This window comes from Poecilia latipinna, unplaced genomic scaffold (assembly GCF_001443285.1).
Source record: "Poecilia latipinna isolate Pla-1442-1.1 unplaced genomic scaffold, P_latipinna-1.0 Scaffold237, whole genome shotgun sequence".
Classification (NCBI taxonomy): Eukaryota; Metazoa; Chordata; class Actinopteri; order Cyprinodontiformes; family Poeciliidae; genus Poecilia; species Poecilia latipinna.
Window position 1 is genome coordinate 257,227 of NW_015112853.1, and position 12,060 is coordinate 269,286.

The 12,060-nt window shown below is 41.1% G+C and overlaps 1 protein-coding gene across 1 annotated transcript in view; it reads left to right on the forward strand.

Annotated features, from left to right (window-relative positions):
- The window catches only part of doc2g (double C2-like domains, gamma), a 48,734-nt gene that overhangs the window by 11,623 nt on the left and 25,051 nt on the right, over positions 1-12,060 (forward strand). Inside the window, exon 5 of the mRNA XM_015032282.1 lies at positions 4,613-4,722. Coding sequence (XP_014887768.1) covers positions 4,613-4,722 — 110 coding nt within the window. The remainder of the gene's footprint in view (positions 1-4,612; positions 4,723-12,060) is intronic.

Below are 12,060 nucleotides of genomic sequence, written 5' to 3' on the forward strand. Positions count from 1 at the left end.
ATATTTTGTGTATATTTTATTCAAATTTCATGCTTTATCCATAGGACCTGTTTTGTCCCTATTCTCAAGAATCACTGTTATTTTGGATTGGATTCGTAATTAGTCATCACGTATGAGCTTTAACTGCCCCAAATGTAAAACAGAACCAAAATGAATGTAAATAAGGTCTAATAGGTGTTCTCAGAAGATAACAGATTAATACATTAAAATGGTGATATTTTACCATTTTAATGAACAACTCCATAACTTATAACACAAATTTGATACAGTTTAACTTAATTACACTCGGAAAAAATAAAAAAAAATAAAATAAATATTGGTTTCCTTATTGGCACAAAAAGGAAGTGGTACAAGACAAAGTGACCAGGCCTCATATAAAACAGGAATGAATTTGAAAACTAACCTGGAGCCAAAAGAAAAACAATGAATTGTTGCAGAAATGAAAACAAAAATGTTCAGTTGTGTCTTGTAACGCACTACTTCCAAACCCATTTGCTGTGAATGTGTTAACCTCAGAACTGGTGGGAAAAAGTTTAATATTTTTGTAATGGTGTCATCATTTGCCTGCTGGTTTTGAACATGCTAAATCTGCTCTCAATCCCTTTTTAAAACTCTGCCTTCCCAGGTGTTTACCTGCCATGAAAGGGTTTTCACAAGGGTGTCAAGCATTCACGAAAACATGACACCGAGTTAAATTCAGCCTTTCACTTGGATGCCACTTGGCAGGAGTTCACCCAGTCCTCCGCTTTATCGAGCCTAAACACGTTATGGTCGGCTGCCCTGCTCTTGTCTCATTTTCAGCTCAAGCAGCGAGAAAGATAAAGCTTGCCACAACATTGGCAGCAGCAGCGGCGGCAGCGGCACCCCTCCCCTCCCCCCCCCACCACCCAAACCCCCCGGGTTGCGGCAGGGTACAACCTGTTGTCAGCCATTTCAGCTCTAGGCTGACTCGGACCGGCGGGGGCTATGGTAGGTGCGAGGGACGCCGAGTTACGTTAAGGTTAAGCAAAGAGCATGACTGAACTCTGAGGTGTGAGAAGCAAGAAAGAAACAAACTAAACCTGTAGGTTTGTGACGCGCCACGCTTCCCGGTGCGCCGCTATCGGCTCTCTCTCTCTCTCTCTCTCCACTTTCCAACAAGATATCTCTGCTTCCGTCGCACCATCTGTTTTTGCCCCTCTCTGACCTTGAAATACCAACAGTGAGCAGAGGAGAGGGAGAGTAGGGGGAGTAGGGGGGCAACTGAGTGGGAGGGGAGAGAGAGAGGAGGGGGGGAGAAGGGGGACAGAGACAGACGAGGGGAGGACAGCAGCAGGTGGTTGTCATGGAAACAGGGAGGATTGTTACACGGCTCACGTCAACAGGCGAGTGTTGATGGAGGAGGGGATGGTGGTCGGGGTGGAGGGAAAGGTGGTGTTGCTGGTTGGAGGGGCACGAATGAGTCGGTGAAGTTACAACGAACCAGTGTTTGCAAAAAAAAAAAAAAAAAATCAGCAGACCAGACGGAGTGCTGCTGATGGAGCGCGTCACTTGAGGTGAGCATGACGGACACTCCACTCGCATCCACCTCCCGTCCACTCTGTGTGCGCACTTTGCGATGACTAATCCAAATCCAGCATCCATGAAAAAATAAAAATAAAAATAAAAAAGCTCTCAAGAAATTGTTTTGCATCTCCTGTGACCACCCCCCTTCACCCACCGCCTTTCCCCTTCTTCCCATTCGTCTCCCATTTGCGGGTTCCTTCATTAGGGAACGGTCAAGCATGTTGTCTTGTGATGTACGACACTCAGTGCAACACATGCGCTGTGTGACCTTGCGTGTGTGCGTGCAAACACATGCTAAGGATTTAGTCACAGCCATGCAGAGAAGCTAACCCCTCCTTCCTCCATTCTTCTCCACCACCGCCTCTCTCCTTTCTTGCATAAACACTGGCACAGTGATACTCGGTGCCACCACGGTCTCTGGTATTTTTCATGCTCCCATCCCGGGCGGAAGATGCACACTCACAGCCGGGGTCTGCTCATCACAGCTCCAGGGTGGAAGGTCTGAGTAAGGAAGTCTGTGAGATAAATAAGTAAAAAAAAAAAAAATCATGCAGACAGATGGAGAAAAGGAAAGAATTTGTTATGGACAGATGGAAGGTTAGCGATGAAACATTTAGGAACAGATGCAAATCACCAGAACAGAGGGAGAATAGAGGCTGAAAAGGACAGGGAACTGGTGTTTCTGCAAGATATTTGTGAAGAAAACCTCAATCAAATGAAGAAGATTTCTGGAGAACGAGCAGGTCCTCGTGCTGCTTTCATTAATCACTGAGACAAATAATATGAATGAAAAATGTTTTTCTCCCCAGCGAGGGGCTGGCTTTAACTGATAAGCAAAGAAGTTTTCCGGAGAAGGAAAAATAAAAAGACCAACAATAAAGAGAGGGACGTTATGTGAAAAGGAGAGAGAAAGGAGGAAAAGGCAGAATTGACAGAACAATGGGATGCAAGAGGACAAAAACAGCAAAAAGATGTCAGGCAGGGTTCAGCATCTGGCCCTGAGGCACTGGAGCAGGAGGCTGACGGTGGCAGAGAGGGAGAAGGAGAGCGGGGCTGGGGCGTTTGTTTTTAGAGATTCTGACATCAGCAGGAGTCGCATAAAAAAAGGATGGGTGGCGTCTCTTACGTTAGTTGGCACATAAATCATTTATTTGACCCAATATCTCTTATAAATTGTATGACGTAAATACATACAGACTGTGGACTGTTTAAACCTGTCTCCTTGATCATACATGGACATTGTATTTACACTGTGCTGCATGTTTTAAATGCTTCCCTACTCCAGATCAACGGATTGAATTGACTTCATTATCTCTTTAACATGCCTCCAATTGATGCACAAGCATGTTAATCACCCATTCATTTAAGCCTGTGTACAACAGCAGAAAAGCACCAGAAACACACAGGACAGTGAGTCCACCCTCTGCAATGCATTCACTGTATTGGTTTGCAATTGAATTACTTGCAAGAAGTCAAGTAATTGTATTATTCTATCAACGTTAGAGGATAAGCAGTTCCACTGCCCCATAGAAAGATGTTGCCACCACTGTGCTTGACAGGTGGTACGATGGTCTTTGACTTTAAAGCCGTACTTTGACCCTCACAAATGTATTTCTTCAGTTGGAAAAGCTATATTTTTGATGAAGTGGATCTTGTCAGTTTTGGATTTTCTTGTAGGATTAGTATTCTGGGTGATGTAAAGCTTGCTTTAATGTGAGAAGCACTTTCAACTTGAACCTTGTGATTTATGGCGATCTTATTCAATTAGCTTTTTTTTTTTTCTTGAGGGTGACAATTGCGGTCTAATGGTTAAATGTGAGTAGACCAATGGGCGTTCCCATGGAATAATGATCAATATTTGGAAAAGATAGAGCAAGGAACGGCCTTCCCAAAGTTCTGACCTCAATCAACCATATTGAAAATCTGTGCTTAAAAGCCTAGTCATATCCAAAGTCTCAGAATTACCAAAGAAGCTGGAAACTCCAAAAAGTACGTGACCCCAGTGCAATTTTCTAAGGAACAGTGTTGGTGGAGGTGTATTTAAATTTTTATTATTAACTTTGTTTGAAATCCGTGTTTGGTTTAAAGAAAATCTGTGCACCCAGTTCATGTTTTTTTAAATTAACTGGAGTTGTGCGTTATATTTTAGTTCCACCCTGAAAAATAACGGCTCAAATGCATTCATCTTAATTGTCAAAAATCAATATGATTTTCATGGCCTTTTGGTGTACATGTAAACCTTTCAGTTTCTTTGCTATTCTCTTTTTACATCTCTATTTTCATAACAAATTGCATCAAATGTTAATTATGGTGAATTGGAAAATAAGGAAGTTATAGTATGTGAACATGCAGACGCAGTGTCAGATCTTATTTTTATTTCAGGGTGTGTCACTGAAAACTCATTTAATAGTCAAAAAATTAAATCCTATATCCAAGAAGACAATTTCACAATTTCCTCTGTTGTATTATTGAAACAAGATTTTGTAATTATAGTGTAAAGGTGAACATCTGACCCTAGACCTTTGAGAAAATTAAATTGTGTGAATCAATAAAAGTGCAAATAATAATTCAAATGAAAGCAGTGTTGGAAACTGGACGAGAGAGTACAAGCTTTATCAACTGATGAACCCACTTGGTCATGTGAAAAACTTTCATAATGATTGTGCTGCACTTTTTAATTAGCTGCCACGTTTAGTTTTATTTGAAACAGCGTTTTTGTAGCTCTTAGCTAGAGCTCACTTTTATGTCGCATGATAGAAATGAGACATGAGGGACGCCTTGCATCGTCTCCTTCAGTTTCAGCAGATGTTAGCAATTTCCTCAGGGAATGAGATAAATTATATCCTATTCACTCTTTTTTTAACCATCCTTCTTCTTTATTTTTTTAAAATGTTTTCACACTGTTTGGATGAATATTTATTTCCTTTCCGCTACCATAATCTGATAAGTCTGATCCAATTGGCCACAACTACTACTCCTCGCTCTTCTTCTTCTTCTTTTTTTTTTTTTCCAGATCTGTCAAATTCTCTGACTCACTCTCTCTCTCCCTTTTGCTTTTCCTCTGCAGGCAAACAAGCTACGCACAAAAACTCTGAAAAACACCCTGAACCCAGTGTGGAATGAAACGCTGGTGTATCATGGGATCACAGGAGCTGACATGACCACCAAAACGCTCAGGTGGGTTCTTGACTTTGAATTTCATTCTACTTGGCAAAGTTCTCCAGAAAGCCGACAAACCAAACTTCTCATCCCCCAATGAGCTTTAAACAGCTCTCTGTCCTTCCCACTTGGAGGTGCATGTTATTGTTATAGTCAATCAGAACAAAGGAACTGTTCCACTTGTTGTACTTCAATGCTTCTTATTTTTTTGCTATTGTGAGTGATAGACTAACACTGAATGTCCAAATGATCTTAGTAGCTAAGTGGTAAGGGGCTTTTTTCCCCCCACGTAGGGTCACAGGCTCTCTAAAATAACAGAATCTAGCTGCATTTAATTTAATTTCAATGTAAACACAGCAAATCTGAAATGACCTCAGACAATTGTTATGAGAACATGAGAGGACAAACATTGTCATGGATAACAAGGAACACAGTGAACAGGTCTGACATAAGCTCATGGATAAGGATGAGGGATTGAGTAAACAACAACATAATACATTTCATTGACCAATAGTCAATGGAAAACATGCAAGATTACGGCAAAACCTCAAATATGCCAAAGCATCAGTATCAACTTTATCAGTGTCCCCATAGCAACATTTTCATTGGGGGGAGAAAAACATTGAAAACAGACACAATCACACGACAATACTGTCAAAAAAACATGGCCGTCCACCGAGACTGAACAGCTCAGGTGGGAGTCTCTTCTGACGGAAACATTACTAGTTTTACACTCGAGGTTCTGTCGGTTTTGCAAGAGTGTCCGAAAGACGAGCCAGGCAGGACAAAACAACAAGCAAGTAGAAAAGATACTCGGGTCATTTGAGACTGACTGGCCTGTACACCAAACTGTGTGTGTGCTGAAACTCCAATTCAGATTCAGAAATTGAATCATTTTACAAAAAAGAATAGACATAATGTCACCTTAGATGTACAAAGCTGGTGGAGACATTCGCCAAAGGATTTGCCATTGACTTTGCAACAAAAGAATGTTGACTAATGCATTCTCAATAATTTTTGTAAAGTTTGTTGAAGTATTGTTTTAAATAGTTTAAGGTTAATGAATACATTTTTCAATGCTGAGGTGTTGGCCGTACCACGAGTTTCCGCTGCCTCCTCCCTCCGCACAGCACTCTCCACGTGAAGCGATTCAGGTCAAACGTAGCCATCTTGGCCCAAAAAATGTTGCGCCGCTCCGCTCATCATGCATTGGTACGTTGATTCAGAGGCACAGTCACGCATGCATTTTGTTTGTACTGAATGCAATCAGTGTCAGTTTACTAAGCCCATTTATAACAGGGCCGGATGTTTGTCCTGAGGAAAGACGACGCCGGCGCGCGCACGCGTGTACACTCACACACACGGACAGATCCCATCCAAATACAAATGTAGGCAGTCAGGTGTGTGACAAGCCTCTTGTGTGCGCGTCAAGGGCAATCACTGGAAGGAAAGAACATACATGGCCCCTCCTCCTTATGTCCTGAAAGCCCACACGCAAACCACACGTGTCCTTGAGGTGTATACATTAGCAAAAAAACATTTTCTCTCATCCTCACTCACAGCAAGATATTCCCTTCAGACGAGAGAAACCCAACTAACCCCTGCTCAAGGACACAGCCTGCAGCCACGAACCAGCCTGAGAGGGCTCTGCGTTGCCAAGATGAGCAATAGCAGGAGCAAGAGATGAGGAGACACAGAAATGGTTGTCAAGATCAACAACGATTCAGAAGATAAAGTGGGATTTGAGTTGACTTACACATAAGACACAACAGAAAAGTGAAGTAGGTAGAACAAGAGGAAGGAAGATGACAAAACCACGGGATGATTCAAAACACGGGAGTCGGATGAAAAAAAGAAGAGAGGAGATGATTCACTGTTCTGGGTTAAAAGAGAAATACTGCTGAAGTGGAGTTTACTCTAAAAAGACATCAAAAAGCTTAATGAATGAGGACAATGAGAAAGCGCGTGAGCCGGAGTGAATTACGAGCTCGCTGACGGCCGAGAGAAAAAGAGAGAAGAGGCGGCAGACAGAAAACGAAGGAGAAGGAAGCGTGGTCTGCCACGACAGTTTGGCCCGTGAATGGAGGGGTGAGCTCACCAAATCATGGGAAGCGACCAGGGAAATGAGATACTAATAGGGGTCCCCAGAGTGATGTTTACTCTCTGGGTTGTTGCCCCGGAGGATAAAACTGTGTTGGTCCCAGCAGAGCAGCAGAGGTGGGGGATGCTCTTTGATCTCTGTGTGCACAGCTGAGCAGCAGGACTCAGCCCAGTCGCTTTGTAGGCCCACCTGACAGATTTTACAAGCTCGTGTGCTTGTGGTTCTTGGAGTGAATTCTAGTTCAACACAGTGGAATCAGGATTTGGTCAAGGCGAGGTTCTAATAGGTGTATTAGTATTCTGTCGTTACAAAATTTATGACCTCTTGAAATTCATACACGGTTTAACACAGCGAATTGTATTGACTTAAGTAGCTCCAGCTGCAGCTCTTCACCAAACAGCTGGAAGCCCTGCCAGTCTACTATCTGGTGCTGAACCCTGTGTACGGGTGGTTTTCAGAGTTTTTTTTTTTTTTTTTTTTTTTTTTTTATGCAAATACGGTTTTCAATTGCTGCAAGAATTTAGTGGAATATGTAGTGAGAAGAAATGGGTGAAGTTATGTTGCGGTCAGTTAAATGGTGAGCTAAAGCCAGCTCTATTTTGGGAAATGGGAACAGATTTTGATCATGATTACGTGTTACAACGTCCTTTTTTTTATTCACTTGGGTTATCTTCATGGAAAAAAAATAAATAAAAAAATCCATATTTGTATTGTGTTCTGTAACGTCAAGTATGTAAAATAAAAATGGAGAAAAGAATCTATGACAGAGCATATCCTGTGCTTTGTAGGTGTCCTAAATGCATTGTTTTCCTTCATCAGGGACAATGCAGTTAATCTCATCGGACATTGAGCCTTTCTTATGTTCTGAACTCTAATGTACCTTTACCATTTGAAAAAAAAGAGCATTTTTAAATCATCCTATTTCGAATGTCCCTCAGATATCGCAACCACATATGGAAAGTGAATTAATAGCTCATTAACCACACTACCAGACTGTTAACCAGCAGAGGATTGGTTACTGAATGTTCATTGAGTTCCTCACTCTGCCTCTAAGATCGAGTCCTGTCAACCTATGGAAGAAGGTAACATTAACTTCTAGTGTTATTGTTCAGTTATGAAGCAGACGCCAGCAGACTAACAAATAAAGAGCTTCAACCTATTGTTAGTCAAGTAACCTGAACTCTTCATTTTGATTTAATTTCTGACTCCTGACCTGAAGGAAAATAATCCACTTTTTTTTTTCCAAAGGAGAAATTTGACCTTAAGTTTAGAGGAGTTGACTCTCATCCTGGGTGCTTTAAACTCTCCTGTAAGCTACTGAAGCAGATACTGAAGGTCATAGCCTGAAGATGCCAACAGAACCAAACAGTTTGCTAGAAGTGACCTTGTTGTTCCCAAACTCACACACACACACACACACACACACACACACACACACACACACACACACGTACACCATCCTTTCCATGTCTGTGCCCTGAGATCCTGTCTGTTTTTTTTTTTCTTGTTGGTTTTGAATCCCAACATGTAGGAAATAGAGATTGACTATCAGTGAGGAAATTAGTCAGAGACTGCAACTAGGCAGTTGCTCGCAGAGGGTCCAATGGACAAAACAACTTGAAGTCCTAAGGGAGACCGAAGTGCATGAGCGACTCTGCCTTCGGCTACATTAAATGCATGAAATTTTCAGAGTAATATGTTATATTTGGAAGGCAAAGGTGCTTGAGATTCTTCCCACTTTGTATGTCTCAGTGCTGTGAAAACTGCTGGAGAAAAACTTGCAGGAACTGATTGATGCTCCAGACGGTTTTTGCCTCTCCTAAGCAGATTTAACTGTGAAACTCCAACTCAGAGAACACACATCAGAGCACACTTGTTTGACCACAACAACCACTTTGCAGTAACTGTGTGCATCAGAGTGTGGAAAGTCATTAATGCGGTAACCCATTTGGGTCTGCATTGTGTCAGTCCAAAGGGGATTCCAGCAGCCTGTGTACAACACAGTATCAACATAAAATATTAATGAGATTAGAATGAAAACATCTTCAATGAATGAAGGTGAAAAGAAGCCATCTTTCACATGACTTTCCTATAATATTCTTTTTACGCCGTTTGCCGTCCTGCTCATGCTCACAGAAAAACAAATCCTCATCCAGTCTTTTTTGTCACAATATCAATTTTTTTAAAACTATATCTTCAATCACGGGCAGATGCACAAAGGTATTTGCAGGTGCAAATAGTGTCGCTCTTGCACAGTGTCTGCATTTAGGGGAAGCCCCTGCCATACTTATGTAAATTTATGTAAATCATAGCCAGTGTGGATTCCTTGGCCTTCTCGAAGACCAAAACAGTTTGCTTTACACAGATTGTGGGGGGTAAAAAAATGTGTTGCAGAAAAGCTAAGACAAAAAGAGGAAAAATGGTGGAGAACAGACACATTGCCAGAACCGTTTTTAATTTATTGCTGGGATGTATTTGTGCACAGGTATTTCTATGTTTTAGTCAGAATTATACAGATGATAACATTTGTAGTTTTATCTATGCAACTTGCTTGCACAGATGTTTTAACAACCCTCTGAATGCAAATATGGGCAATAAGAGTTGGTAGATTTTTTTTTCCTAGAAGATACGGCATATTGTCTTGTCTTTCCCATTTTGAAGAGTACCCAAAAGAAACTGTCCACATCAGGATTATTGCCTTAAAAAAAGTAAGAGAACTTTTTAAATAGTTATTTTTTAAAACAAAATGGCGCCTGATTGTTTTGTTTTTATTTCTGGAAAAGACAAATCTTAGTTTGCAAGTCATATATGGTTACTCATAAAACAACAGATGTAAATAAAAATATTTAAGATGTCCATGAGGCAGAGTTACCCCCTTCTGCTGCAACAACTTCAGCGAGAAGCTTCTTATAACCATCGTCCAGTCGGCTCAGTTTGACGTTCAGTCAGTCATCTTCACCTCGTCGACATGTCCACTGAGCCATTGAGCTACGTGAGCAAGAAAATCTGCATTAACTTCCTGATGCACAACTTGTTGTAGTAATAAAAAAAAAAAGTTGTGTGTAAAGCAGAGTGAGAAAGGCAATTTGAACATTTGTTAATTTATTTATTTTATTAGAATGGAGACTGATTATATAAAGCCACTGTGCAAAGGCACAATGCAAAGAGGAAGAGGCTAATAGCAGACAGTCCTGAAAAGGTCTGGAGTAGAAAGGAAAAAAAAAATCAAAGGTCTTACAGAACTCTTTCTTTTATTATCTACACTCAAAGACTTTGGGCCTCTGAGTTTACTTTATCTCTAAGAGCCACTGGAGGTCCATTTTGTTATTAAGAATGAAGCAGCTGAGTAAACCAATAACTAATGTCTTCTATCGCTTATTCACGCTTGGCTTCATAGCGGCTAATCCTTTAATTGGCGCAGCAAGGCTGCCTGAGGTGTTCTAGTCTTGAGTGAAAAGTCCCGTGAAGTGGAATGCAGTGCATCATCTTGATGAATTATTCATACGGGTAGTCTGCTTTCAAATCATAATTGTTTAAACGCATCTGAGGTAACTCAAAAATCACGTAGACCTCTCGCCAACGTTGACTTATTTCCACTGATTTTAAAGTTACGGAAAGAATGAGAAGTTTGCAGGAGGATTTTTCTTACCTTGCACTTTACAAGAAGACGCTTTTATTACGGTCAATCCCACAAATCTCTCTCGACTGAGAGAGATTTGCTGCATAGCTCTTTGTCGGTTGCTCCGCTTACTGTACTGGTTCTGCCTTTTGGCAAACCTGTCATCACGACTTGCGCTGATAATTCAACCCTTTCTTTCAGTTTAACGAGCCCACTCTTTTATTCTTAACCTTTTGCACAGAAAGATTGTTGAGTCGAGCATTAATGCATACCTTGGAGATCAGCCGTGGGGACAAACTCATCTTTAAGAGTTCTTGTGACTCACAGTGTGTCAGCAAAACTATCATCAAGCTGCAAAATAACACTAAACTGTGGAGGTAGTGTGAAATCAAGAGAGCTAAGGTGTCTAACTGTGTGTGGGTTAAGGGAGTACAAGTATGATGCCAGTGTGTGGCTTCTCAATTTCCCCTGTTCATGTCTGTGTCCAATTTTCTCCAGCTACATAATAAATATCACTGTCCACGGCTGTGGGGAGTCAGGAACAAAATCTAGGAATTGATTTAGTTTGGGATTAAAGGGGACGCTTACAGCATGAGTCAAAGCAAACTTTTCCCACATTTTCCCCATTTACAACCACCAACTATAATAAATATTACCAACACGAAGGGGAAGGTATTATATTTAGTTCCCCCTTACGATGATACTGTGAAATAAAACCCAGAGCAACAATTGGCTTCAGAATTAGTAATAGAGTCCCCCTGTGCATGGGAACCCCAGTGAATAGGCAACATCATAAAGATAAAACTGTGTCGGGGATAAAGTTCTGGAGATGTTTAAAGGAGAGTCGGTTAGGTTGTAAAATTATATTCCAAGCTTTGTAAAGTTCACACAGCGCTGTTCTCTCCATCCTTCAACAACGCAATCTGCAAATCTACCAAGACTTGACCGTCCACTTAAACCGAGAGGTTTGGAGAGGAGAGCATTAATCAGAGAAGCAGTCAGGGGGCTCGTGGTAACTCTGAAGGAGCGGCGCAGATCTAGCCTGGCCAACGCCTTGCACTGGTTTCTCATCTCTCTTCAGAGCTCCGCCTGGGATTTGTCCGATGGCGCTCGATATCTTGGGATCCGTTTCATCGAGGTCCGTCAGCAAACAGATGGAGGAGGTGTGAACAATGACAGAAGTTTTTGGACTGTTTTTGAATTGTAGTCCGGTTGTAGTTTGGAACGGAGCCATTCAGTCCATGTTGGCCCGCGCTTCCAGATAATCAGCAATTAAAGTTGGAGCAAAAGGAATAGGACATGTTATTGCTGGAAAACCTAATAAAGACATATATCCTAACAGAGTTGTAGCTGTTATATCAACAAAAGGTGGATCTATTGTATTGCTAAATACAAACAGGCTCCACACTTTTCAGATTTTGTTTTTATATATTAAAGATTATGGTTTTCTTCCTTTCTTCCTCAAACAAAATGTTTGCATTTCATTTGAAAAAGTAGACTCATCTTAGTAAACGTGAGAACTGATTGAATCCCATTATCCTGCTTCCTTACTCCCACTGCTAGTAAAAGCAGCAAAAATAAGAGAATTGATAAGAAACAAAAATAGAAGAAATTAAAGAACATCTTATTTTAGACT